The sequence below is a fragment of the Mangifera indica genome, chromosome 6 (genome assembly GCF_011075055.1).
Source record: "Mangifera indica cultivar Alphonso chromosome 6, CATAS_Mindica_2.1, whole genome shotgun sequence".
NCBI classification, from domain to species: domain Eukaryota; kingdom Viridiplantae; phylum Streptophyta; class Magnoliopsida; order Sapindales; family Anacardiaceae; genus Mangifera; species Mangifera indica.
Window position 1 is genome coordinate 1,211,766 of NC_058142.1, and position 27,599 is coordinate 1,239,364.

A 27,599-nucleotide genomic window follows, 5' to 3' on the forward strand; every position below is an offset into this window, starting at 1 on the left:
CACAAAGTACAGCCATGCCTGCTTGGCATAGGTGTCAAGTTTGAAAGCGGTAGATCGTTGCCCCGATTCACCGCTATCCGGCAATGTTTATGGTGGTAGCGCTGAAAATCAAACTTACAGCCGGCTTATCCGGCTCAGAATCCGGTGAAACACGGAGAAGGCAGCGCGAAATAGAGCCATCCTCTTGGTAAAGCACTATCAGACCGACGTCGTTTAGTTTCATTGTTTAATGTTTTGAATTTAGAATATCTGTGAATTTATGTGTGTGCTTAGGACTAAAATCTGCAGTACGGATGACCGATGATATCTTATGCAATTATTTTTTCGAGCCCTAACCATTATTATTTTTTTATGGACTTTGGGATTCGGATCCGTGCTTCAACCTTTCTAAACCTGAGACTCTGGTTCTTCAGTAATTATTTGATTATTATTGTCATTTATAACTACAATTATTTTTGTCATCGAGGAATTCTCTTTAGTGTATTACTTGGAGCAATGATTTATTGGACTTACTAAAAAAATTTTGGACTTGTATGCTGTAAAAATGTGGGATTTTGGTTCTTTATATACAGGTGGCAGCATGTTTTGTTAATATAGAGGTAGCTCTGGCTTTTTGGTCAGCAAAAGGAGTACTAATTATGTTATTTTTCATTCTGGTAAGTGACTGATTATTTGTGTTACTGGAATTCAATGTAGTGGTGTTCATTTAAAGCTGAAAAAACAGTTTTACTGCCTACTTGTTATTTACTACTAAATTTGTGTCATGGAGATTTGATGCTTTGTCTAGTTTAGAATACGTGTTTATCCCTCGATTGTTGAGTTGGAACCAGTACAGATCTTCTTTGATCCTTTAAATTGTGTGAATTGATTCGTGGTTGTTTTCTTCATTATGTTCTCCAATGGAATACGAGGACCACTCTGGTGAAGTTGCTGGTAGATAACCTTCTGTTCTTTGATAACCATGAGAATCTTAGGGTTGTTTCTGCCTGTTAGGCAATTGATAGAGAATGTGTGAAACTGTGTTGGATTAGCATTCATAATGTAATGTATAGTCATTGATTGTCGGGGTGTTTGGAACGATATTTTATGAGGGTCAACTATGACAATTACCTATTTAATGCCATGAGATGCTTCATTTTATGTGTTGCATACCTGTTACTATTGGAATTAGGCAACTAATTCTTCAATATGTATTTCTGTTTTGATTAAGTAATTTAATTTCACCAAATACATATTTGCTTTTCAGATAATGCATATCACTGATTTGTTTTGCTCATTAGGTACCAACTAGTTATTCCTTTTTGGGCAAAATTTAGAAAAGAAATATATGAATCACAATATGTAATGAGAAGAATCAGCATATAAGATGTTGTCTTCAGAAATAATATCTGTTCAATGTGTTGCTTTACATATTCTCTGCTACATTTTGAGAATGGCAGCTGGAGGGTCAAAAACCTATGGCTTAGCTACTGTACTTGAGATTAAGCTGGGCTAGTACAAACTCCTCTTTTAGTGGACTCAATCGTCCACCTTTAGGAGTCAAGCTGTATTAGATGGCTTGTGGCTTCTATCTTATATTGTGCTCTTGTTATTGTGACCTTTTGTTTTTTTACTGGAACTTTCTACTCATGACCAAAAAATAGTAGTTCAAGTTACTCAAGTTGTTTGGTCTGACTAGCATCTTTTCTTTTGTGCAATTTTGTTTGGTGAAGCTCCCGTTTTAACATTGAAGTAGCTTTGGTCTAACCATATATTTTAAATCCAATTTTAAACTTTGTCATAGTCTTCATTAAATTATTTAGTTTTCTTAATGGTCAAAATTTTTAATTGGCAAGCTCAAACACATCCAACTTGTGGTTGGAGTTGTCATCTTATGTTAGTCATTTCAGCAAAACTGTATCTCTCTCCTTTTGTTTAAAACAATGCATTAGGTTGACCCTATCTTAGATTTACCTATGTACATATGCTTAGAGTCAATATAACTTGTTCTTAAAGATCTCATGTCAGCAATTTAGTTCATTCATTTCTTCTCCTTTCTTTGGACTTGAGACCGAGTTTTGAAACTAAAAGCTATGCATGGTTGCGAGCAGTTCATTTTAATTTCTATTTTTCCTAAGATTACAGAGTCAAAATGTAGGTTTCATAATACTAGCAGATAGAGTAATGCAATTTTGAATGGTCCGTCACTCATGTAAATCATAATAGTGACAGGCCATTCAGAATATAAACCCTCCTTTTACGTGATATGTCATCATATACAACTTGTGTAGATAATGGCTTGGACAGGGTGGATTTAAGGAAAGTGATTCATGTTGCCGGCTCCTATCAGTTTGAGGTTGAGATTTAGTTTAATTGAGTTGGTTAAATATGCTAGGTTGAAGTTCTAATATTTAGTCATTTTTAAATAGAATGAGTTCTTAAGTAAAAGTTTAATTATTTGACATATGGTTGTCCTTTCCAAACCTATCAAGCCTTTCTTTTTGGAAAAACAAAAAAACAGAACTTTATATCTACATGGATGTTATTAAAATTGTTGGTTTTGTGTCTACCGCTTGTGCACTTGACCATTATATAGGCAATTTTGAGAATTAATGATCATCACATTTAAATCTTGTTTGAAGAATCAAATGAGTGAAGACCAACATTCCCTAACTGTTGTCTCTGCCATTTATGACCATTAGTTAGTAATTAGGATGAGTTACTACTTTGTGCTCATGAGACTGCAAACTATGAAGATATTAACTATATTTAAAATCATCACTTTCTAGCCATTATGGCCTTGGGAATAGGGCCTCTCATGGCCTACTTTCATTTTATGCACTCCTTTCAATTGCCAAAGCTGTCCCTGAGCGGATGCACAAAATAGGTGACGTGTTGTTTCAGGTCATTTTAATAGCTGGACTACCTTTTTTAATTGGTTTTAAGATTTGTTTTGCAAGGCCGGGATTCTTTCTTCAAGCATTTATGGTAATTTTAAATGTAGATAATTGTCAGTAAGGCTACTATAAGTTGCTAATGCATAGAACTTTTCTCTGGATATTTTTACTATTTGTGACTTCTTTTTTTTAAATGATCTTTATTAGAATTGTCGTTTTACATTAATTATTCTAACCAATATGCCCTGTTTCTTTCCCCTGAACCGGATATAAAAAGGGCAAGAACTGGGGCATTCTTTCTCACCATATGGTTTTCCTTGCATTTGCTCTTTCTCTTCTCTTCTTTTTGATAGTGTCCCCGTTCTGGGTCTCTTTATCTACTCCAATAATGAATTCAATTTCAGGTTCTAACGGAGAAAATTCAGAGAAGCTTACAAGTCCCTATTCCTGCCTCTATTGCAAAAAGGTGTTCTCTAGCCACCGGGCTTTAGGGGGTCATCTTAAGACTCATAATATTGAGATTAAGTCAGGGTGGAGGAGGCAACCTCGTGATTGTTCTGGCATTGTCATCGGTCTTCCCAGCTCCAACACTAACCCCCTTTACAACAACCAATCCAAAAATTCTTCTGGAGGTGCTGGGAACAACAGTCCCTGGTCAAACCAAGTCATCCCAATGCATGCAAGTAAGGACTCTGAATCTGGTCTTAAAAATATCGAAACTCTATTTATAATGTCTCCTTATCTTTCATCTAGCTGTGGTATTAATGAAATTCACCTATTGAACCGTTTATCGTCAATAGCATTCGCTCCGTCTGGTAGCAATGCAGCGGCTGCTGCCCCTTTGGACCCTTCATTATGTTTGGGCTTGCCTAGAGTGTATCAATTTTCTACTGGTGGCGATCAACCTCTGGGGGATGGTATGCCAATGCCATTCTTTTATGGTGGTGGCTTGCAGAGCTTTGACCATAACCTTAGTAAGTCTTCATTCCCTGCCTCTACTGTTTCTAAGGCGCATTCAAGTCTTGATTTAAATCAGTTGCCTGGCTTCAAAGAAACTACTGCTGTTGGTTCCTTCTTTGTGGACCCTAGCCCATGTTTGGGCCACGATGAAAGTGGTTGTAACAAGATGAAAAGTTTCGTGAGTCGTGTAGAGGGTAAGCGACAGCACTCACTTGATTCCCTTGGAAATACTGACCTAGTGAAAGCATCCAAAAGGCCCAAGATTGACTCCAACCTTCCTATGGAAATTGAGAATATTCGAAACAAAAAACCACTTCTCATGAAGAAGGTGGAGGAGCCGTTTCCAGGCCTTGGGATTTCAATTACTGCTGAGCAGGAAGTTCCGGCAGATTTAGATCTGTCTCTGCATCTCTAGGCTTGTTACCTTTTTATCTTTATAATAAAAATAAAAGCACCATGCTTAATAATGTTAAAATGGGTTGTGTAAGATAAATGTGCTCTTTGTTTCTTGTGTCACATATGATCAAATTTTAATCTGGGTTTACTTAGACTTCATTGACAAGAAGATCATAGTGCTTGAGTTTGAATATCATGTAATCGATTCTCATCTCTGGACATGGTTGAAGGTTCTAACATCGATGTTAAATGTTTTCATTTTCATGATCATCTGCTTTATTGACATCGATTAGCAGATTGGTTTGTTCATAAGCAAATAACAATGATCTTTTCTCCCAGAGGAACAGACATTTTCATGAAATTTTCTTTTAACTCCTCAATAGCACTTTATTACCGAGATTAATGTGGGTACATTTGGTTATAAAACAGCACTGTATGTTCTGTAAAATCCTTTGCATATCAAATTTTTTTTTCACTTTCATTATTTTCCTCTTCACAGATGATTCCAGTGGGTTTGAGTGACTGGAGGTGTTGTGGGTTTGGGTTTGAATGGATAACAATTGTAACGGTTAATGTTTTCAAACTTGAAAGGTAAAATTTAATTACAAGTTTTCAAACTTATAAAAAAAATCAGAATATCATGTTTGATGATTCCGATGGGTTTGAGTTTAGACAGATGACGGTTTTGATGAGTTTCGGCTTATGCAAATGACATTTGTTGGTAGGTTTGGGTTTGGATGGACAACGGTTTATAATGATTGATGTTTTTAAACCTGAATAGTAGAGATTGGAATACAAGTTTCCAAACATATAAAACCATCAAATTTAACATTGTAGAAGGACCATTCTTTTTTTATTTTTGGATAATAAAATTATTTATTTTACTCTATTTCAAAGTTAGAATCTAGTCGGGGAATTTGATTTATGTATTCAGGGCTTTAAGTTCTAACCTTAGATGGAAAAATGTAAATCATTCGCATATAAAACATCAAATCTATTTAATGATGTTGTTATTTGGTATTACACCACAAGGTACAACCTCACCAAACAGAAATGCTATAATTGTTTTTTTTAAACAATCAAAGCTATAAAATTATTTGGACAATCTACAAGAGAAATCTCTTTGTTTTTGTTTTTGTTTTTGTTTTTTCTTTTTTCTACCGAAGGAATAAATTAGCTCAAGCTCACAAATTATCATCATTTAACTAAATTATTTTAAATTAAAAATTACATATACCTTATTAGTTTATGTGTACCCCATTAATAAATACTCATGATGTGTATGGTCTATATATGGAAAATATTACTTGAAATTTTTTGAGTGATATTATATTTATATATAATAAATAATAATTTAAGTACTAATGATAATTATCATTATATGATTAAATATTATTTTAGTTTTAATTTAAAATTTTTTAATTATATGATAATAAATTATTGTTACTACTCAAATTATTATTTTAATTTTTTTTAATTTTTATACAAATTTGAATCCAAATTAAAGAGTCACCTTTTCTTTTTCTTTGAAAACAAAAATATTTAGTTATATAAATATATTTAAAAACAATAAAACTATGTGTATCCATTTTTAGTACACAATTTGTGTACACAGATGAGGTGTCATCATGTAATTGAATATTTCTTTATTATATGGGGACACATGTTTTAAAATCACCTAATTATATGATGACACATCACGATGTATATAAATTGTGTATAAAAAATGAGTACACATAATATTATTCATTTAAAAATTCAAACCCTCTTTTCAGGAGATGAAAGTAGTTAGACACTTCAATTAGGTCGGCTAAATAGAGGTTTGATCCGAAGCATATAAAAAAGTTCAGACATGATAAAATATGACCCAATACTGTAGAGTGTTAGACTAGACCCATGAGCCTATCGGTCTGGGCTTGATCCTTTATATTAGACTTATGCGCTTACCCGACCTATTACTGTTAGTGTTTATAAAATTAAAAAAAAGAAAAATTTTTTGAAGCAGATTCTGCCAGAAGCAACGGCTTCTGCCTGGAAGAAGCCTCACTTTGCTGCACTTATTCCCACAGTCACACAAAAGAAATGGAAGAAAATTATTTTATTCATAATTATAATTAATATTTAAAACTAAAAAGAGAAAATTATTTCAACACATTTCTACAGATAGAAATAACAAAAAATTTTGGACTCGAAAATATATTATTTTAAAAATTGATAAGAGCTTGCCATTAAAAAAAAAAAAGGTAATTTTCCTAATCCTAATTGGTCCAAATTGTGAAGGCAACTGAGCACACAAATAGTCAAATGACTTTCAGGCCAATAGAAGAGAAGAAAATAAGGGCTTGACGTTGACTTTATCCTATTCTTAGTTGATGACACCCATTAATCAATTTATCTACTCAATAAAAGAATTTTTTATTAAATAAATAAAATATTCGGGTATTATTTTCAGTTTTAATAATTATAAAATAATTTATGTTTAAAATTTTTAATTAAATTTTTTTTTTAAATATTGATTAAATAGGCCGATCTAGCCTGATTTAAGCCAGACCAAATTAAAGCTCGTTATTATATGAGCCGAGCTTTGTGTCTTTATATTTCAATAGATCGGCCCGATTAAAACCAACCCAATTAAGATATATTATTATATTGGCTGGGTTTTGGTCCTTTATATTTCAATAGATCAACCTAACCCGAAGGCTCATTATTATTTAGGCCTCAGACTCGACCCATTGACAACTCTAAAAGTAGTAAATCATATACATGATCATTTCACTACTCTTAATAGGTAAATCATTGACTTTTGAGTCAGGTCAATTAAAGTTGAACCCAGTTTAAATAAGACTCAGATCCATAAAATTTAACTCAAATTTAAGTTTAAATTTATTCAAATTGATAATAAAATCATCCAAAACCATAAAAAAAAGAAAAAAATTATCAGAAGTGATAAAGAAGAAAAATAATCTGGTTAAAAAAAAAAGTTATCAGTACAAAGATGAAAATTTATTATAAAAAATTAAATTATTAATAATTTTTTAATAAATTATTAAATCCAAACTAACTTAATTTAAATTTAATTTGGCATGGGGTGTTACTCTTGGGTTTTCGTTAAGTTTAAAGATTTTTTTTTTTTTTAGAGTTTCTAGGTTGATGGCATGGCGGTTTGAGTTATAATTATAAAAGATTTTACTTCCAGTTAAAGAAAAGCAAAAGAGGAGAAGATTGACACGGCAATGCCTGCAAGGAAAACCCAACCCCATAGCCACCTAAAGAAAAAGAAATTCTTTATTGTTCATGACCGAACCTCAACTCCTAGTCTACTTCAACCCACCCAATAGCACTTTGAAATAATTAATAAATTAGATTATGACATGACATGACATCCCCAAAATTTAGATGGAAGTTATGAGCAATGTTTTAAAACATGGATTCTAGGTTTGTTTTTATGAAATCTGGTTTGATTACTGGTGGATTGATAATACGTTATAATTAATATCAAAATTGATATTCATAATAATTATATTTAATTTTAAATAACTAAATAAAATATTATTATTAGAATTGAATTTTAAGTAAGTTTGTTTAGGCTCGATACGTGTTTAGTTTGAACAAACCTAAAACAACAAATACAAACCCAAGTACGAGTTGAGAAGTAAAATCAGAAATAAACCTAAGCCTAAACCCAAATTATAGTAGTTCTTGGCTAATCAGCCAAACACGACGTATTTAAACCTTTAGCAAACGACATCGTTTTCAACTCTATCTTAGATAGAGTTAGATTCAGAGCAAATTTGTTCGTACTCATAATTAGTTTAGTTTGGATGAGCCCAAATACTAGTCTTAGACAATAAATACGAACCCGATTATGAATGTATGAATAAGTAAACTCAATGAGCTCGAACTTAAATCCGAATTTAAACTAAACCTAATTCAAAACGAGTTGAAAATGAGTTAAATCCTATGTAAATTTGATTCGACTTATTTTCAATCTTAATTATTATATAATTAAATATTATTTAATTTTTTATTTAAAATTACTCAATTATTTGATCATATATCATTGTAATTAGGGATTTAAAAGTGATGCTAATAGTTTTTATTGAAAGATATATCTTGTTTATATGGGTTACTAGGGTTAACACCGACCAACTGAGCCAACTTTATTGTGTAATCTAATCCTCATCTCAATCTTTCCGCCTTTATTCCGTAAATGGATTCTCTACTTCCAAGGGTTCCCTTTTTCTTTTATCAAAAATATTCATCACACTTTTTTACTTCAATATTATCGATATGATTATAATAATTTAGGTCTAATTTAGTTTAGATTAAGACCCTTTTAATTTGAAACAAAGAGAAAATGATATCATTTATAAATTATATATAAAATGATATTTTATTGACCTCTCTCTCTGTTCTACAAGCCAGCCCTTTTGAGGTCTAAAAACAATGTACGATACGAAATTCTTCAAAATTTTATATACAAATATATTAAATATTACTGAAAAAATATTATTATATTAAATAAAAATATTTAAAAAATCCCTTTGACAGAGGATCTTATCTTTAGTGCTCTTTATGAAATTTGATGAGAATTGATACCAATCTCTTGTTTGTTTTTCTTCTTAATTAATAATTGTACACATAATCAAACAAAATTACCTTAACCTACGCGTTTTGCACTTTAATTAGAGCTTAATCCTCCACGTAATCCCTCCTCAAACCACCCACAGCCTCACTAGCGGCAGGTGCACTTCACTCTCCTAAACCAGACAGCGTTTACAGAGTCTCTCCACTGGCTACGTGTCCCCATACGCGTGTGACGCTTGTCTTCGGAATCATCAAAACCATGTTTGCCACAGAATGGTAATATAAACATCCTTACACAGAAGAAGAAGAAGAAGAAGAGGAAAGGAGTTTTGGAGATCACCAGAATCTTTGTTGAGTAATCCCAGAGCTAAATCTTATCAAAAGTTATTACCTTTGTTACAATTTGCTGTAAGTTTTTGGCTTCTGAGTTTATAAATTAGCTGTTTTGTGTCATTTAGCGAACCGGGTTTGGTTTTTAGAAGCTATATGGTTCAAGTTATGTATTTGGGTTCGGTTTGTTTCAATTTATCAGTTTTTTAGGTGATAAAAATTATCCATTTATATCTGATTTTGTGACCTTGGTTTTTGTTCCTTTTTGGGTTAATATATTTAACAGGTTAGATATTTGGGTATTGTGTAATCATCTGGGTTTTGTTTAAGGTGTTCTTTTGGGGGGTTTTATGTGCTTGTCTCTGTAGGGGCATGGTGTTGCGCAGCTTTTGTTGTCAAAAGTTGCTCCTTTGATTGGTCATAGTGGTGATGTGTGTGTATAAAGAGCTATAAAAAAAATATTCCGTTCGATATTGTTATTTGTTATATAATTGTGCCCTATGAGGTTTTATAGGAAAGGGAATTGCTTTTTCCTTCAGTGTAATCTTAGGTGTGGGAATCCATTTCTGGGAGTAACAGTGTAGAGGGTTAGATTCTAGCTTATTTTCTTTTCCTTAGGTTGGAATTAGAGCATGTTTATTGCACCTCTTCTATAAATCCATTTGGGGGCATAACATAGGTAGGGAATTTTTCATATTTGATAAAGGATTCAGTGTGTTTAAAGCTTTCTAGATATTGTATACTAAGAGGAGCCAAATGCAAAGGGTTAGATTATCATCTGAACAGGCACTTGTTCACAAGCTAGGGGATTCCCAAATGACATTATCCCCAAAGTTTAGGTTCGCTGTGATCCAATCATCTTTATTAAGTCCTTCTTTGGAGTTAGAGTTATCTCTCAGAGGAGAACCCCTAATTCCTGGCCTGCCTGATGATGTTGCACTTAATTGTCTCCTGCGACTTCCAGTTGAGAGTCATGCAGCCTGCCGAGCTGTTTGTAAACGATGGCATCTACTACTTCGTAACAAAGAGCAGTTTTTCACCCGTCGGAAGGAATCAGGATTGAAAGACCCTTGGCTTTTTGTTTTTGCCTTCCACAAGTGTACTGGAAAGATTCAGTGGCAGGTTCTTGACCTTACTCACTATTCATGGCATACTATTCCTGCAATGCCTTGTAAGGACAAAGTCTGCCCCCATGGGTTTAGGTGTGTTTCAATCCCCCGAGATGGTAGTCTGTTTGTGTGTGGAGGTATGGTCTCTGATGTTGATTGCCCTCTTGATTTGGTCCTAAAGTATGAGATGCAAAAAAATCGCTGGACTGTCATGAACAAGATGATTGCAGCTAGATCATTTTTTGCTAGTGGAGTGATTGATGGGATGATATATGTGGCTGGAGGAAGCAGTTCAGACCTTTTTGAGCTTGACTCAGCTGAGGTTTTGGATCCTGTAAAGGGGAGTTGGCGGCCAATTGCAAACATGGGGACAAATATGGCAGCTTATGATGCTGCCGTATTAGATGGGAAGTTTCTTGTGACAGAAGGCTGGTTGTGGCCATTTTTCGTCTCTCCTAGGGGTCAGGTATATGATCCAAAAACTGATAATTGGGAGAGTATGCCTGTTGGACTGAGAGAAGGGTGGACTGGTTCAAGTGTGGTGGTTTATGGGCATTTATTTGTGGTTTCGGAGCTTGAAAGGATGAAGCTTAAAGTTTACAACAGTAACACTGATTCCTGGGAAACAATAGAAGGGCCTCCATTACCGGAGCAAATATGCAAACCTTTTGCCGTAAATGCATGTGATAGCACAATTTATGTTGTGGGGCGAAACCTTCATTTAGCTGTGGGTCGAATCACAATGCTGAGCACCTCTGAGAAAAAGTTGAGCTTCAAGGTGAAATGGCATGTTGTTGATGGTCCAGAACTTTTTTCTGACTTGACACCGTCGAGCTCTCAGGTTCTGTTTGCTTAGCCTTTTAAATAACCTTATTGTCATGTTTCGTTTGTTATTCAAAGAACTTTTATCAAGAAAATTATCAAAGCTGTAGAGTGGCAGTAGCTGTGTGTTATTAGAAAATGAATGTAGCATCTATACAACTGTTGAGCTTTTATTTCTCCTCTTTTCCCTGGAATGGTTCCCCAAGTGATGTGTTTACTTGTACCCTTCTGTAGAGATCAAGTGTTTTCCTTACAATTTGGGATAATTTATTATTGTCTAAAGCGCGCTTATGTGAGTTATTTACATGATTGAGAATCATTGTTATTCCGGGTTCCTTCTTTTTCAAGGAGCTAAATGTTTGCCTGACGCTCTGTATAATATAGCGGCGGGACTATGATTAGCAGAATCTCTTTTGCCCTGAAAGGGACATTAATGGAACCTTTTTCATTCAAGTTTTTTTCTTTTTTCATGAAAATCAAACTCTTTGGTTCGACGATTTGTCAGAATATTAAAACGTTAAAGTGGGCCATCAATCACTATGTTTTTTATATTCAATATAAAAAATTAGGGGTTTGATATTCATTATGCCATTATGCAAATTTGCTTTATGTAATGTCAGCTAACCAATTTGATTTAGGCGTGCGTTGGTGGGTTTGTTGAGATGATGATGGTTGAGGGTTACAATTATACGGCAGTTTGGGAAGAATAATCATCAAATCAAATCATCTATTTTTATTAAATATTCTTCACGATTGCTCGGTTTTTTAGTCAATGCAATCCACGTTATGAATATGAATTATCTTCTCCTTCGGCCTTCAACCTCAGCAGCCATGTTTTTGGACCCAGAACGGGGCCAGTTCAGATCTTTCTCCATTCGATTGGTTGGACAAACAAACGGACGGTCAAATTGAAAGATAAGAACTGTTAATATACATTTATATCTACAATACCTTTCATTTCAATACAAATATATAAAAAAGTGTTATTGTGTACTCAAATCTTTTTATCAAAGTATAGAATTAAATCTGGATTCTTTAATTCTTAGTTTCGCGGAATTCTTATGTATATTGAGATTGACTGGACCTCAAAACAAAAAATGAAAATTAAGCGAAGAATTAACCCATGGTAGGCTGCTTTTATGAGTTTAGGCAAGGATTTGTGCTCGAATAGCCGAATTAAGGTAATAAAAATTTTGAACAATATTATATATACCTAATTATAAATACCCAAATAATATCATTATGTAATTAAATGTTACATTATTTTTAATCTAAAATAACTTATTTATATGACGATATATTATTTATGTATCCAATTAAAAATTCAAAACTGGGTGTTCATAGTTTAATCTATAATTTTTCTTACATATCAATTTGAGTACTAAAGACTAGGTAGACCTGTTAAGTACATGATAATTGAACTTGAACAGAGAATCATTTCTGTCACCGAGATGCGGTCGAGAAGAGGAATAATCTCTTCTGCAAATATGCTTGAACCGGAAGAATTCTGAAACTCTTTATGATTGCAAAAAATGATTTACTCAAAAAGATGCTTCAAAGGCATTTTTCTGTACCCTCAACAGCAAGAAATGAGCGTACTGTTGCAAGCATCGTTTTCATAAAAAGTCAGGAGCTCTGCAATTCCATTCCACATCCAGGTATTCCATGCATGGAAGATTGACCTTGACAGCCGCTTTATTGAATATCAGTAAATCTCTTCTGCAAATATGATTTCAAAGATGGATTCCACTGCACCCAAAAAATAAAAAAGTAGCAATCAGAAAGGTTATACCTTATGACAAGCAAATTTTGCTAGCATATTCAAAATGATTAAACCTCACTTATTTACTTTATTAATGGACACACAATAAAACCATGTGTGCACCAAATTTTGAATACTCAATTGGATATTTTGATGATTTGTCATCATGTGATTGAGTGATTTAAATAAAGTATAAAATAACATTTAATCATTTGATGATATGTCACCTGGGTAAAAAATTAGGTACTCTAAACTAGGTATATATTATATTGTTCATAGAAATATTAGCGTTACCAATAAAACTCTTAGTCTCACTCTGTCAATCACATACTACAATACCCAAAGCCTACCTTCCTCTTTGGGGATGTTTGGCTGATCAACTAAGAGTTGCTGCAGTGCACTTAGATCACTTGTACTGCAGGTAGAGAAGTCAAGCTACCATCACAATCCTTGTAATTAGAATGCATGGATTATAGGAACTAACATAATAAAGAAGCATCATCTAGATCAGCTGCAGAGACCTAGCATTTCACACTAATGAAATTCCAACCAAGAAAGAGATAGTGTTTTTATCAACATAAGGAACAGCTACCTGGGTTTCAGGGCCAATTCTGAAAGTGCTGAAAACAATGAAGATTTTAGAAGAAACCTACAAACACAAACCAAACATCCTTCAGAATCTAGAACAGATTTTGGCACTGTCAGAACTTAATCTAGCGGAGATTACTTAAAAGTTTAAAAACGGGGAAATGGAAAGATCAAATTATCCTCATGGGACAACTAAAAGAAAGTACCAATTGTAACTGCTACAATGAAAACACAAAAAGAAGGATGGCATACTCTGAGTAATGCATGTCATGAAGAATCATAAGCCCATCTAGACAATCTGCAAGACACGGCTTTACACCAACTCTCTGCTGCAGTTGTTTCACTGTTAGCTGATTAGAACCCCCTTTAACTAGTTGTCTACCATCTCGATATAACTTCTCAATAGACAAAACAATTCCTTGAAACTCCTCCCTGAACATATGTTTCCAAAACAAACATATCAAAACAATTATCTCTTACAAACAATTAAAACAATACAACTCAAACTTCAATTATTTTCTATTCCAGAGTTCCACGAAAACCAAATATGTCTCCAAACCATTGTTTTAAAACTTGAACCAAACAGGCCAGTCAACACAAGTTATTGAGGATGAAGCAACTCGAGCTACTGGGCACAGATATCACTAGATTAGAAACATTTATGTTTAAAGTTATACAATAACTACATTCAACATATATAATTTTTATTTATATAGCCAACATTATGGTGACATCACCAGTCCAATCAAGACCCAAAACAGATCCTTGACTGGGTCGTAGAAGACATTGCTTCAAACTTAATAAATCAAACACTATCACAATAGACTCTTAATGTAAAGCAGATTGATCAAGTTTTGACTAATAATAGCATGAAAAGAAAGAGAATTACAATGTTTTTTTCATAGAAAGCAAAATAGTCTGCAAGGACTCCATTTGTTTTCCCAACACAGCAACTTGAATACCAGCTACGGAATTCAAACTTGAGTAGTTTCTAGGATCTTGAACAACCTAACAATCACAATTCCAGTGAGAGCTTAGAAAGGGAAAGTAATAAGTAAATAATAAAATGAAATTAATAAATTAGGGCCTGTATTTACCTGTAACCTCTCAATGATTGAAGAAGCATTTCTAAACTGAACAATTAGGCGTGATTGAAGGTTATCCCATCGATTCATTTCTTCTTTGAGCTTTTTGAATTTATGCTGATACTTCTTAACTATTCCCTCCATCAGCTTCTAAGAACTCTAACATCCAAGTTCACTTGACTCAATAATCAACCGGGAGTAATAAATATTCAATGAGGATATTTTTGTCTTTACACTAAGTTTTATATTATTCAAGTTAGCCCTCCAACAACAGGCTATTTGTGTATTGTACAAGAGCTCTCTTAACAGAATACAAGTTTGATCTCTTCAATAGAAAATTTTAAAAGTTTAGTCTCTTCAACAAAAAAAAAAAGTTCAGTCAACAAAGAATGTCCAAATTAACTAAGAATTATCTTGATTATCATTTCTAAATTAAAACAATAAATCCACACCATTAAGTTTTGTCGTGTTAGAGTTAGACTCATTTTTGGACTACCGCCATATCAGAATCCAAGCTAAAAGTCAAGAATAATTATACCTACATGAAATTGTAGTTTCAATTAACCCATCCTTAAATAGCAATAACAAAATAATCCAACCAATCACCAAACATCAACTTAAAAAAAAAAAAAAAAAAAGACAAAAAGGCAAAATAAATTCTGAATTGAACCCAAAAAAGCAAAAAGATACACCTTGGTTAAATAATGGTTGACCAAAAGCCTAGAAGGCTTCTAGGCTTGGTGGACTCTTCCAGAAAAGTGGGTTTTGAATTTGATGAGAAGATATTGCTCCACCATTTGATATACCTGATTAAATTAATGGAAGAGAGAGACTTGAATTAGGGTTTCTTTCCTTGTTTCAGGGGTGGTGAATGTGAAGATTAAGACAGGAAGATAAAAGGGAAATTTTTTTTTGCCAAATTTTGAGGTAAAAGAACAGCAGCATTATGTATATCCTAAATGAATTCATTCCCCGCATTTTTTAAACATAAACCACACAAACTTCGATAGAAGCAACTCTCGTACAATTATCAATAGCGCCAAAGTCTACTTGCTTCTTTGAAACATAAATTGAAATCATCAGGAAAAAAAAAATCAAATACGATAATCAAACAATTCACACTCCATTTCATAGATTAAATAAGTAAAAAAATTCAATTACAAATTTTATCATTAATTCAATTAAGATTTTGGTGAAGGCTTCAACCAATCTTCTTCATCATCAGGGTAGTGTCAACAATATCAAATTCTTCACCCACAGAATCAATAAAACTTACACAATCTTAAACAAATAACACACGGATGAAACAAAGAATTTCTCAAAAAGATCACAACTTTGATAAAAAAATCAAAACTTTAGATAAAAAAACTCATCTTTCATATTCAACCAACTCATTTCACTGTTCAGAAACAATACCAGATCATCAAACAAACTAAACGTATTCCTGCAAGAATAATTATAAAAAAAAAGGAAAAATAAGAAGACCATTGACATAAAATGCATATACTTATAAAATATATGAAAAGCTGGAAGAAAAAAATTCCCAAAATTGAGAGGATATAAGAAAGAAGACCTTATAAACAAACAAACAGCCAAGCGTTTATTTCATATTTTCTAAGAATTAGCTTTACAATAACAAATGTTTATCGCATCAAAATCAGGCGTTCTACAACAATTCACTCATAGAAAGACCCGAGATTCATTCAACAATTTGGAATATTTGCTAAATCAGGTACTAAAATCACCAAATATATCGCAAAACTCAAAACTTAAAAAGAGGGAAAATTTGTGATGAAGAGATTTACCAATCGGAAGAGAAGGCTCGACCAAAAACGACCAACAGACTGAGTTGAGCTTTGTATTTCGATTGACCGAGTTAAAACTCAGTCAAGATGTGTCAAAGCGGACCGGTTCCCGGGTTAGCCGGTCAAACCGGACATTCCGGTTTTAAAAAGCCTAAAGTATGCAATAAAATATAATGACATCTCAAAATTTTCGACCGAAAAAATAACAAGGTTTCTTCCTCTTCGAATAAAAACTTTTTATTGACCCAAATAGAGAGACAGTGAGAGATAGTGAGAGGAACGAACATGGCGGCGATTACAAGCGCGATAATAGCAATAGCGGGAGTGGTGCTGGGATGGATAGCCATAGAAATCGCTTGCAAGCCTTGTCTGGAGAAAGGCCGCGACGCCATTGACAGATCTCTGAATCCTGATTACGATCCCGACGACGACAACAACGACGTTCGTGCTCCTCTTAATCCAGATCGAGAACAGCCTAACTCTAATGCAACCACAGCGGCGTCTTCAGATGCGATTAAGAGCGTCTGATTCATCTCAAATTTTCCATCTCACTGCAATTTTTCACATAATTAAAAAAGTTTGAGTTTGAAATTGGTGTGGTTGATTTATGTTTGAGGATTTTTATGGTTGTATTGTATGACATGAAATCTCGTAAACAATTATACATCCCTAATAAAAATTGTTTTTATTATTATTTCTCATTATTTTTTATTTAGCGTTGCAGTAGATTAGCGGGTTCACAATGTCTTTCAATTTATTTCTAAATTACCGATTAATATGGGTTTTATTCAAACTCAATCCGAATCGAATCTACCCTTTTAATAATGGAAGTGTGTGATATTGATTATAATCACTGAAGTTTTCTTACCCTTTTCTTCAAATCAAAGAACCCAAAAAAGACTTCAGAAAAAAACAAAAAAACAAAAAAATCTCGAGACCATAACGAGAGTATCAAGACAAAGGCCTAATATGCTTTACAATTACAATGTTGAATTCAACAAAAATAGTGCTAAAACAAAACTACAACTTTCTGTACAACACCATTGACAAAAGGGAAGTAACATTTTTGCTGCATGAGGATTGTGGACTACAATTTCCCATGTCATTAACAAGAAAAACATTTTGATTTTAGATTTGAGTGTGTCTGCGACTAGGCCAAGTAATTGTATATCTGTGGGTTGTTCTTGTCACGCTCCAGGTATTCCCGGTCGATCAAGCTTTCAATCCTTTTCTTAAGGTCACCAGGCTTTATGGGAAATTTGAGCTGTTCACAACACATCCCAGATAAATTTTACTCCAACTCAGTAAGTTTCTTCCACACATCTTAATCACATGGTGCTTTCATCACCAACACTTTTAATTTGTTTCAATAACAAAACAATGAGGGAATGATGCGATCAAGAAAATAATAATGTGTGTCATAGTGTGCTTGCAACCTAACTTTAATGAAGCCCACATAACAAGGATGTCATTATGCATATGGGAAAGTAAATGTAAAATGGAATAATGTTATACCTGTTGGAAGAGCTCGGTTATCAGAAGCGTGTGACTTAGCACTTTTCTGGTCTTCATTATTCGCACAATTGCAGCATCAACCTGGACAATATTGAGCAATATAATAAATAAATCATCTTAGCCAGCTCTTCAATTCGTTAAAAATCTGAAAAAAGTGTTTAGATTTTTTTTTTTTCTGAACATGAAGCAGAAGCAGCAGTGAACCTGATATTGACGATCCTGAAATACTCTCTCAGTAGTGCTTGTGTTCTCCTCCACTGTTTCCTTCATCTGGATTGCATTAACCTGCATTTCACAGAAAATGCTATTATCAAGCTCCATCTTGGTGCAAATCCAATGGTGAAGCATAAGGATATATAAAAAATGTTACTGTACTGTTCCTATTAAATTGTGAGTAGTCTATGTAGTTAAAAATGACAGGTAACATACTTTGAACAAGTTACTTTCGGTCATTGCTAGGCTCACATGAAAGTTTGAATCACCATTGTCATATAAGTTGCATAATTAACAAGAAAAACATACCTTAATACGATAAAGAGGGGCAGTAAATCCTTCATTGAATACAAATGAATCATCATCCTCGACTTCCCTCCCTTTTGGCAACTACAGAATATAAAAATGGCGACAAAAGAAAATCAAACATAAACCAATTGTATCTACACAAATAATTGAGCATACAAGCAAACCCGAGTAACAGCTCACCTTTTGCAGGACACGAACTTTACCACACGCAAGGGACTGTAGAGTCCTTCTTAATTCCTTGTCCTCTATGCCTGTGGCATCCCTAATATCTTGAAAGCTAAGCTTTTGGGCATCATTAAAAAGCATCAAAACCACTGTCTAAAATTGTAAGAAAAGCACAGCACAGGTAACATTAAGTCAATGAAAGATGGCAAAATGTTGAAAACAACTAAATTCAAAATGCAACTGAGCACATGATACCAACCTGGAATAGGGAAACTGCCAGCTCCTTCTTACCTTTTGGGAACTCCGCCTTCAACACACAGTGACCTAGTGAATTTTGCCACATTAAGCGCCTTCCACTGTACTTGCTTAAGTAGAACTCCTTAAAAATGTCCTGTAGCAAAAACAAAGAAATATGTCACACAAATGTAAAATACACCCATGGGATAGCCTGACATTCAGTTCTGCAACTTATACCAAACCTGATAAACATTCAGTTCGTGAGGTAGCCTAACATCCATGGGAGGATATGTGGGCCAGTACCTGCTTGCAAGCCACCACCAGACATCTTAAATTTCTCAGAATCATTGAGTGGTTAATATTATAATTAGTTTGCTAAAATTGCTAATTAGGATTTAAGATCCCAACCTACCCTGTTGTTAAGACATGAACACTCATCTCAATCCCTGATGGCAGTTTTGTCCGGGCCTGGGACGACTGTTTGAAGGACTCATTTATCTCCCTCGATAATTCAATATCCTGTAAACATGTGGGAAACAAAAAACAATTGCAAAAGAAACCACTCAGAAAAATGAATATTAAGTCATTGTAAAAGCTAAGTTATGTAGTCATTCTGTGGAAAGCAGGAGTAGAGGTCTTTGGCCATTTCAATCAATAGCTCAATTGCTAAACATAATTAATTGAAGATCGCAAGGATAATACATAAATCACAAGAGGATGCATTCGAGGTAACCATGTCACAGCAATAGTGGAAATTTTAATTAAATATGAGCATATCTGCAATTTTAGAAACTACTTAAATAGAAATTTCAGAGACTTATTACTATTACCCACAACATCATTTTACCTTTATACAGAGAAGGATCCAATGCTTTACTGATTATAGTACAGATTTTAGTCATAAATGATCAAGTCAATGGCACAGAGGCAAATCACATTTCCTAAACCAGAAATTAATGAGGAAACAAATGCAGACCTTGAACATTCCTTCAAGTTTGTTTGTAAACTGGCTGCCACATTCAGTCTTTAGCTGCATTAGCAATACATATTTGTCAACATGATAGCTAGATAAATATATGGCAAAACCATCTACCCAGAAAACGAAATTAACCTTAGAAATCATAGACTTCTCAGCATCAATAGAAGCACTTTTCCCCAACAGTAACCTTTTTGCAAGATCCTTCTTATAGAATGCTTCAAACACATCCTTACCCTACATTTATTTAAAATAAAAAGAAAAAATGCATCACAGTAATTGTGATGACAATACAAAGAAATAATTATAACAAAAAAGCAATACTGGAAGATAATAACTTTTGTCCAATGTGACAATAAATTCAATGCTTTCAATCAAGCACACATTGTTTACCTGGATAAACCTGAATAAAACTAACACTTTATCAAGTGTACCCTCCAATTCCTCTTCGGAAGTACCCTTGTTCCCAGCTCGAAGCTTCTCATCTAGAAACTTTGCAATCAACTCAGCAGGCCGGTTCTGTTAGATAAAGCACACTGTTAGCCCCAAAAAGCTGAGATATGATGTTACAAATCAGTGATGATGACTATCTAAAAACCCAACTGCTGCCCAGGCCAAGCAAACAGTATAAACCATGACCCCAAGATCAAATCTAGATGGAGACCGCAAGAATATGATTTTGCATCAGTGTACTTGCCAGAATAAGACAAAAAGAATCAAAAAACCAAAGGAGACAATGAACATAGAGTATGCCAAGTGATCCTAATCATGTGGTGATAAAAAAACAATGATTTCAGTAGGAAGGTGCAGCAAGTTAAATACAATTAATTTCCAAACTCAGAATTAGACAATGATGCTAACTAATGAAGGGATGCATGTAACATCCTAGCAAAGAGGTAAATACAACATAAACAAACCCAGAACTTAAAAAGTGAGGAAGGAAAGAGGGAGGAAAATAGCATTCAAAAGCAATTTATTGACTTAGACATCATGCTATTTCTGAAAAGACAACATGCTGTCAAATATTAACAATAAAAAATAACAGTCTCCTCAAATGTCATTCTAGTATATTCAACATGATAAATAGTACTTCCATACCACACAAATAATTTATTTAAGACGTGAAGGTATTTTGTGCGTTGTTTATCAATATATTATACTGTTGCAATCAAGGGAAAGAAAGAACAAATAGTAGTACACGCTGACCTGACGCAAATTAATTAGATACTCAAAAGCATCCTTTATGGTATTGCAAAATATTTCATTCTTATAAAAGCTTTCCTCCCATATTGTGTCAAGGGACACCTTAAACTCCAAAAGGGAGGAAACCATATCTTTATCTTTTTCTTCATCCATAACCATGCCATGCCCAGTTCTTCGAATATATGAGGCAAGAGCCTGCCTTAATGATTCAAGGGCATTCACCCGCAAAAACAGCACACACATCCTCTGAAGGTCCTCAGTACGATGCCCATCCATCAGCATTGTGAACCCCTGAATAGATCAAAGAAACCATAATAATTCAAACACAGTATAAATTCTGCCACATTAATATAGAGGTTGGAGGAGTACTTCAAAATTAAATCCAGACCTTGTCAAGAATTGCGGATACGTGGCGTTCAAGAAGTTGTCTTTCTGCAGTTGCTATAAGTGGCTTTCTTGTACCCACGTCCAAGTAAAGTACACATCTTTCGTGTTCTTCATGCAATCTTATCTGTCAGAATGGGCAACCAAAAAACTTACATATATCAAAACATATCATTCAATCATATGACAAAAACAGTTATTTCAACATTCTCAGTCTGCAAGAACAAAATAATAAACCAAAACTACTAAAGAATAACAAATTAGATAAATACAACAATATAGTGATAGTATTACCAATAATAGAGCTACATGAAAAACAACTGTACCTCCACATGCTTCAAATAATCTGGAACATCCGATTGCTGCATATATTTCATGCCTTCTGCAGCATAAAATTCAGAGGTACGCTCAAGAAATGGCTTTTCAAAGCTTTCTGTGTAAATTCCTAAAGCAGTAAACATCTTCAAAAGATGATTTAGAAGAGTCCTGTCAACAGCATCACCTAACCTGAAACCAGACCACAAAATAAATTAGTAAAACACTGGGAATTCCAATAAGCAATCTTTTGATAAAATTAATCTGAAGAAGAAGAAGATGATGTTGGACAACAATTTTAAATTAATAGTTATATCAATTCACTATCAAAAACTGTCTAGGGAATCCAACAATTTAAAGCCATGTTTAGTTTAATTTTCATGAGTTACCTTTCTCTCTCAATCAGTCTCAAAAGGCCAGTAACAGTTTTATGCTCAACTTCAGAATATGAAGAGAGATATTTCCGGAAAAGATGCAAGCCCATGTCCCACAATGAGCGCACATTGGGTGTTTGTTTCACATATGTTCTATCTAGATACAAGGCTATACCACGAATCATCAACATCTGATCGCAAAGATCCTGCCAGCATCTCTCAACAAGTGATAAGAAAACCGCCAAATCCGGGCTTTGGCCAACCAATGATTGAAGTGCTGCAGATATCTGTGTTTCACACTCCTTTTCTATCCGTTGATAAAGATTTCCTCCCATCTTGTGCAGGCAAAGATCATTGACAGCCTAAGGAAATTTTTATTGTTAATTGTTAATAACCTCACACATAACAGGTATTACATTATGAAAAGCTGCAATTTTACAACCAAGGAAAGAAAAATTCATGAATATCTACCTGATACAGCTTCTCTAAGTCACAAGAATCTGGTTGCTTCAAGAATATAGCTTTTATAGCTGACTTAAGCTTTGCCCATGTATCCTCCTCAAAATTTGATGGCAGTGTTGGTTTAGCTTCACAAAACCAAAAAATTGAGATTCCAAATTTCACAACAGCCAGTACTAGTACTAGCATGCTTCAACAAGACTTTTTTCATTGCCACTAAACATTGACAGAGTGTAGTCTGAACCTAACTGGTTATCCTTCAAAAGAAAACTACTAAGTATTGTAGTAGAAACACAAGAAAAAAAGTTGTCTCATCTACAGTAAGACAGTAAGTATAAGAAAAATACAAAGCTAGTTACCGTATCATATAGAATTAGGACATGGTTCCAAACTTCATCAACAACATTATAGGTTTACAGGCTTAGGATGTGTAAAACGGGAATATCAATTAACTCTACAAAAGAAAGAAAAGAGGTAGTCAAGCAACCCAGATAAGCGCAACAAAAGAACTATGTGTACATACTTTTGAGTACACAATTTGGTACATATATAATGTGTCAACATGTAACTAGGGGATTTTGAATTAAACATAAAGTTACGTCCAATTATATGATGACACATCATTTATGTAATTAAAAGTATATACACATAGCATTACTCTAAGTGCATTTAAAGGTGGTATTTAGAAGCCAGATTTCTCCCCTTTCATTTTGTTATCTCAAAATCAACACTTTTTACAATACATTAAACAAGTGAAACCACCCATAAGTGATGTATATAAATAAGGCTTGTTATTCAGTGCATTAACCCAGCAACTGTACGTAGCACTCAGAAGGTAATCATATTGAAATCGAAGCTAAGCTTCTTTACAAAGAATTGATTGAAATTAGATCAAATACCCTAGCTCGGTCTCATTGTTTCCTTTCTGACCAATAAAACTAAAAACCCTAACACATCTCTTGTTTAATGACTTACCAAACAAATTTTAGGAAAACGAGATCAATTAAATACATCTGTTCAATCGAAACTATAAATTTTTCTAGTAAATAACGAGAAATAGATCCAATAGTTAAACCATGAGCAAGTCTCTGAGCTTGATTTATCAAAATACCCGTAAGAAATTCAACTACCCTAGGTTCAATCAAAAGATAAATATCTTCAAATGAACTTGTCGACACACTAAACCACTACCCAGATTCCGGAATCTAACCAACCCAAACATATTTATAAAAAAAAAAAAAAAAAAAAAAAAGAGGCATAAAATTAAAGTACTTAATTAAATTATCGAGCTCAAATCCAAGAAAGAATCACAGAAAAATCCAACATTTAAACTTCACAAGGCCTAATCGAAATGACAAAGAAACAAAGAAAAATCAGATTCTTCCCCAATTATCAAAACCGTACCTTTAACAAGCTTGATGACAAGCTTCTTAGCGGGCTGAGGCGGCTGGGCTTTCTTGCGTCCCAAATTGGCGGCTGCGGGGGAACGAGAGTCGCCGGTTTTAAGATCCTCGTCGAGGGCCATAGAAGACGGGTCGAAAACGACATCGTTTTGAGGGTTATTGTTGGTATTACTAAAGTCATGGTGGTGAAGACCGTTCTTGGCAGGGTCGACGGCCTGAGACTTGGCCTTCTTCATGGAGGAGGAGTGACTGGTAGTGTTGGACGCGTTGCTGATTGCGCGTTTGCTGGGGAGAGACATCAAAAAACTCGTCGGTTAAAGCATTGTAAACTGTGCATAGAAGAGTAAAAAACAATGAAGAAATAATGGGTGATTTTCGAGTATTCAGAAATCTCGTTTCGAATGTGTCCGAGTGAGGACTGAGGAGATGAAAACGGATGGAGACGCTGACAATACAAAGCCTTGATCGCATTCATTCCCCCTGCAATGCCTTTTCGCCCTTATATATTCATGCTTCTTGTAGTTTATGGGGTAGCAATTTTTATTTTTATTTATTTTATCTCTTATGCAATAAGATATTAGAAAAGTCTCTTATAATTTTTTCCTCTTTTAAATAATATATATAACTTTACAAATAAATAATAATATATTATTATATAATTAGATATTATTTTATTTATAATTTAAAATTAATCTATTAAATAATAATATATTATTATTTATATATAAAATTATACATATTATTTATACTTATAACTCCATTCTATATAAAAATACATTTTTATTAATTTTTTATACTTAAAAGAATAAAATATAATTTTTTAAAGTTTAATCATCTTTGATCATGTAACAGCTTATAATATATTTAATTAATCTTATTTTAATATTTTTAAATAATATATATTTTATCGACATATGATTTATTTATTAGTGTCACATTTATCTCATTATAAAATTCAATATATTTATTAAGATTTGTTTTGTCATCACTTAAAAAACACACAAAACGACTCTAATTTATTTATAATAGTCAAATCCAAATAGTTTAATCTATTATTAAAATATTGTATATATTAAATTTAGGTTCACTCATGATAGATCGATCCGATTTTGTTTCCTTAAGGCCAAAGGACTATTTCCCACCCAAGGTATGTTGTATTCTCAAGTTTCCCCCCTTTAACTATGGAAATACCAAATATCTACCCATGGGCTATTAAAAAAACGGATTCAAGGGTAAAATCCTCATTTTATCTATAATATTAACAATAAATTAAAATTTAATCCTCGTTTCCCCCCCTGACCCCCCAAAACTAACCATTTTCCCCTAGGCCAAGTTTTGAAAAATAGCATTTCCCCCTCCCTAGGGTTTAGTTTTCAATCCCCGACACCAAATCCGGAGCCATCGCCGACGACGAAGCCTTCCCAATGCACCACCATGCTCCGATGGCCTCTCTTCTCTCCTCTGGAACACCGATCGGCCCAGATCTGACGAAGAAGACGACCTGAAATTTGAAGAGCTTCGTTGTCTTCGTCTGGGAAGACGAACGTCGAACGTCTTCCCACATCTGGGCCGTCGAACGTCGTCGTCTTCGTCTTCCCAAGGTCGTCGTCTTCGTCTGGGAAGACGAAGAGCTTCGTCTCCCGATGAAGCTCTTCAAATTTCAGGTCGTTGTCTTCGTCAAATCTGGGCCGATCGACGTCGGAGCATGGTGGTCCGTCGGGAAGGTTTCGTCGTCGGCGATGGCTCCGGATTTGATATCGGGGATTGAAAACTAAACCCTAAGGGGGGAATGCTATTTTTCAAAATTTGGCCTAGGGGGAAATAGTTAGTTTTTAGGGGTTGGGGGGAAAAAAGAGATAAAAGTTTAAGACATTAGGGTTCCGTTAAATTTAACTGCTCATAGGTGGGTATTTGGTATTTTCATAGTTAAAGAGGAGAAACTTGACAATGAAGCATACCTTGGGTGGGAAATAGTCCTTTGGCATTTCCTTAACTATCAAATGAGAGTTTTGAAGGTTATTGGATGATAAACGAATTGTTATTTGAATGTTTAAAAACAATGAAAACAGAAGACTTTCTCTTCTTTTCCCTTGGCGTAAAAATTACACAAAAACTTATGTCTCTCAAAGATTGCAGTATTCAGGCAAATAAAGTTACGAAAATAACTCACGTTAATACTTTATATCATATTCAAATGTGTTTTGTCACAAACTCAAAGTCGGATACGTCAATTTATATTTACAATATTCACAAAATAACTTTTGACATATTTTAAATGTTTTCTACAGTACACTTTATATAGGTTACACCAATTAATATTTATTATTAATATTCATAGTTTTTATTATTTTTATTAACAAAGTCTATGATTATTAAATATGCTATTATTTACTGATACATAGTTAAAATCTTTGGATTAATTTTTTTTTTGTTTAAATATGAGATATTGTGGATGATGAGAAAGGAGTTCCAATTGAATGGGCCTTCTTTTACGAAAGGTCTAGAATCTTCTGGACTACCCAGATAGAGATGGACTGAGCTGCAATCTGGGCTCAAGCAGCCCAACATTAGCATAGCCCAAGATCAGTGATTCTAGCGATATAAATAAAATTTAAAAAGAGTTTATTAAATATTTACTTATAATTTCATGACTTGTGCTGACTGCTGGAAAGGCCACAAAGGATTTCTTAAAATATTTTAAATTTTATTATACATATATTTTACTGTCCCTTAAAGTTTTTCTTCTTACAGATGACCTCTTTTATTTAATGAATTTCACCCATTATCCCCTCAAAAATAAAATTTCTTAAAACATTTGTAATATTTTATTTAGAACGCATAATTTTCAATAAGATATGTTAACTCAAAACATAAAAAATTAGATTTGGCAAACAGATTAAACTTCTTAAAATGGGTCAAAGCATATTAAATTTGTTGAAACAAGTGATATTTTGATACGATCCAAACATGACTTGACCCTTAAATAAATTAATTTGAGTTGTGTCATATCAACTTATTCATAGAATAAGCTATGTATTTTTAAAACGATACTATTTCCAGTTCAATTTGAATGCATTTTGACCTGAAATACGAAAAAAAAAAAAAGACCATCAACACTAACTATCACTCTACTTTTGTTTCCCTCATCTAGTATTATGCATGACATCTCCAAATGATACGAATTCCTCCACTATTCCCATTAGTATATAAATTAGTTAATTTACTTTTATATGTATGTATGTAAAATAATTCTATTTTATAAAATTTCCTAACCCAATTATACAATAACACACTAGTATATGTTAGGGTTAGATTTGTGTTAAGTTGGATCTAGTTTAATTACTAGTTTGACTTAATTAAATTCTAAATGAGATCTCTTTAAGTGAACTAGAGCATAAGCCTAAAAAGTGTTATGCTATTATGCTTGAGTTCCATATTAGGGGGTATATGGCCCTCCAGCTTCACAAGCCCAAATAAATTTAATTTGAAACGATTAAAACGATATTATCATAGTTGTTTATAATATTAAATCAAATTAAACTCAAATTTAATTAAGTATTATTAACTTATTTCATGTTAAGTCAAATTTGTGCTTAATTTAAAAAGGAAGTTATTGAATTCAACCCTAAGATGAGTTACTCCATGCACGAGCTGATCCGTGTAAAATTCAATCTTAATGTTTGAACTTATACTTGCAGCTATGATTAGCGAATTATTTTCGAGAAA

At 33.6% G+C, this 27,599-nt stretch overlaps 5 protein-coding genes across 14 annotated transcripts; 3 read left to right on the top strand and 2 right to left on the bottom strand.

Moving 5' to 3' along the window:
• LOC123219185 lies at window positions 1–4,391 on the top strand. 2 transcript variants are annotated; one of them, XM_044640975.1, is made up of 4 exons: window positions 1–187; window positions 573–656; window positions 3,281–3,559; window positions 3,677–4,391. In XM_044640975.1, exons 3-4 carry the CDS (start codon window positions 3,550–3,552, stop codon window positions 4,249–4,251), a joined length of 585 nt encoding a protein of 194 aa, XP_044496910.1. In that variant the 5' UTR covers window positions 1–187; window positions 573–656; window positions 3,281–3,549; the 3' UTR covers window positions 4,252–4,391. The 2 variants fall into 2 exon arrangements, with proteins under 2 accessions (XP_044496910.1, XP_044496911.1); XM_044640976.1 differs by lacking the exon at window positions 573–656.
• A 4,335-nt stretch (window positions 4,392–8,726) lies between these two features.
• Window positions 8,727–11,384, top strand: LOC123219239 (F-box/kelch-repeat protein At1g30090). Its single transcript, XM_044641065.1, has one exon. It carries the CDS (start codon window positions 9,906–9,908, stop codon window positions 11,112–11,114), a length of 1,209 nt encoding a protein of 402 aa, XP_044497000.1. The 5' UTR covers window positions 8,727–9,905; the 3' UTR covers window positions 11,115–11,384.
• Window positions 11,385–12,396: 1,012 nt separating this feature from the next.
• LOC123218318 (uncharacterized protein At5g43822-like) lies at window positions 12,397–16,464 on the bottom strand. 9 transcript variants are annotated; one of them, XM_044639709.1, is made up of 9 exons: window positions 16,321–16,459; window positions 15,932–15,959; window positions 15,208–15,321; window positions 14,528–14,665; window positions 14,320–14,438; window positions 13,683–13,862; window positions 13,435–13,491; window positions 13,193–13,257; window positions 12,397–12,829 (listed from the first exon to the last, which is right to left on the bottom strand). In XM_044639709.1, exons 4-9 carry the CDS (start codon window positions 14,657–14,659, stop codon window positions 12,786–12,788), a joined length of 597 nt encoding a protein of 198 aa, XP_044495644.1. In that variant the 5' UTR covers window positions 14,660–14,665; window positions 15,208–15,321; window positions 15,932–15,959; window positions 16,321–16,459; the 3' UTR covers window positions 12,397–12,785. The 9 variants fall into 9 exon arrangements, 8 of the variants coding, with proteins under 8 accessions (XP_044495644.1, XP_044495640.1, XP_044495641.1 ...); XM_044639705.1 differs by having other exon boundaries at window positions 14,528–14,674; XM_044639706.1 differs by lacking the exon at window positions 15,932–15,959 and having other exon boundaries at window positions 16,321–16,458.
• Window positions 16,465–16,586: 122 nt separating this feature from the next.
• Window positions 16,587–17,014, top strand: LOC123218319 (outer envelope membrane protein 7). Its single transcript, XM_044639711.1, has one exon. The coding sequence runs from the start codon at window positions 16,606–16,608 to the stop codon at window positions 16,846–16,848; it is 243 nt and encodes an 80-aa protein (XP_044495646.1). The 5' UTR covers window positions 16,587–16,605; the 3' UTR covers window positions 16,849–17,014.
• A 251-nt stretch (window positions 17,015–17,265) lies between these two features.
• LOC123218317 (cullin-4-like) lies at window positions 17,266–24,391 on the bottom strand. Its single transcript, XM_044639701.1, has 17 exons — window positions 23,875–24,391; window positions 22,483–22,598; window positions 22,027–22,373; window positions 21,649–21,829; window positions 21,327–21,449; window positions 20,942–21,229; window positions 20,129–20,254; window positions 19,871–19,972; window positions 19,736–19,789; window positions 19,172–19,278; window positions 19,002–19,062; window positions 18,782–18,913; window positions 18,538–18,675; window positions 18,358–18,438; window positions 18,040–18,120; window positions 17,836–17,916; window positions 17,266–17,584 (listed from the first exon to the last, which is right to left on the bottom strand). The coding sequence occupies exons 1-17, from the start codon at window positions 24,170–24,172 to the stop codon at window positions 17,471–17,473; spliced, it is 2,430 nt and encodes an 809-aa protein (XP_044495636.1). The 5' UTR covers window positions 24,173–24,391; the 3' UTR covers window positions 17,266–17,470.
• Between the last annotated feature and the right edge of the window lie 3,208 nt (window positions 24,392–27,599).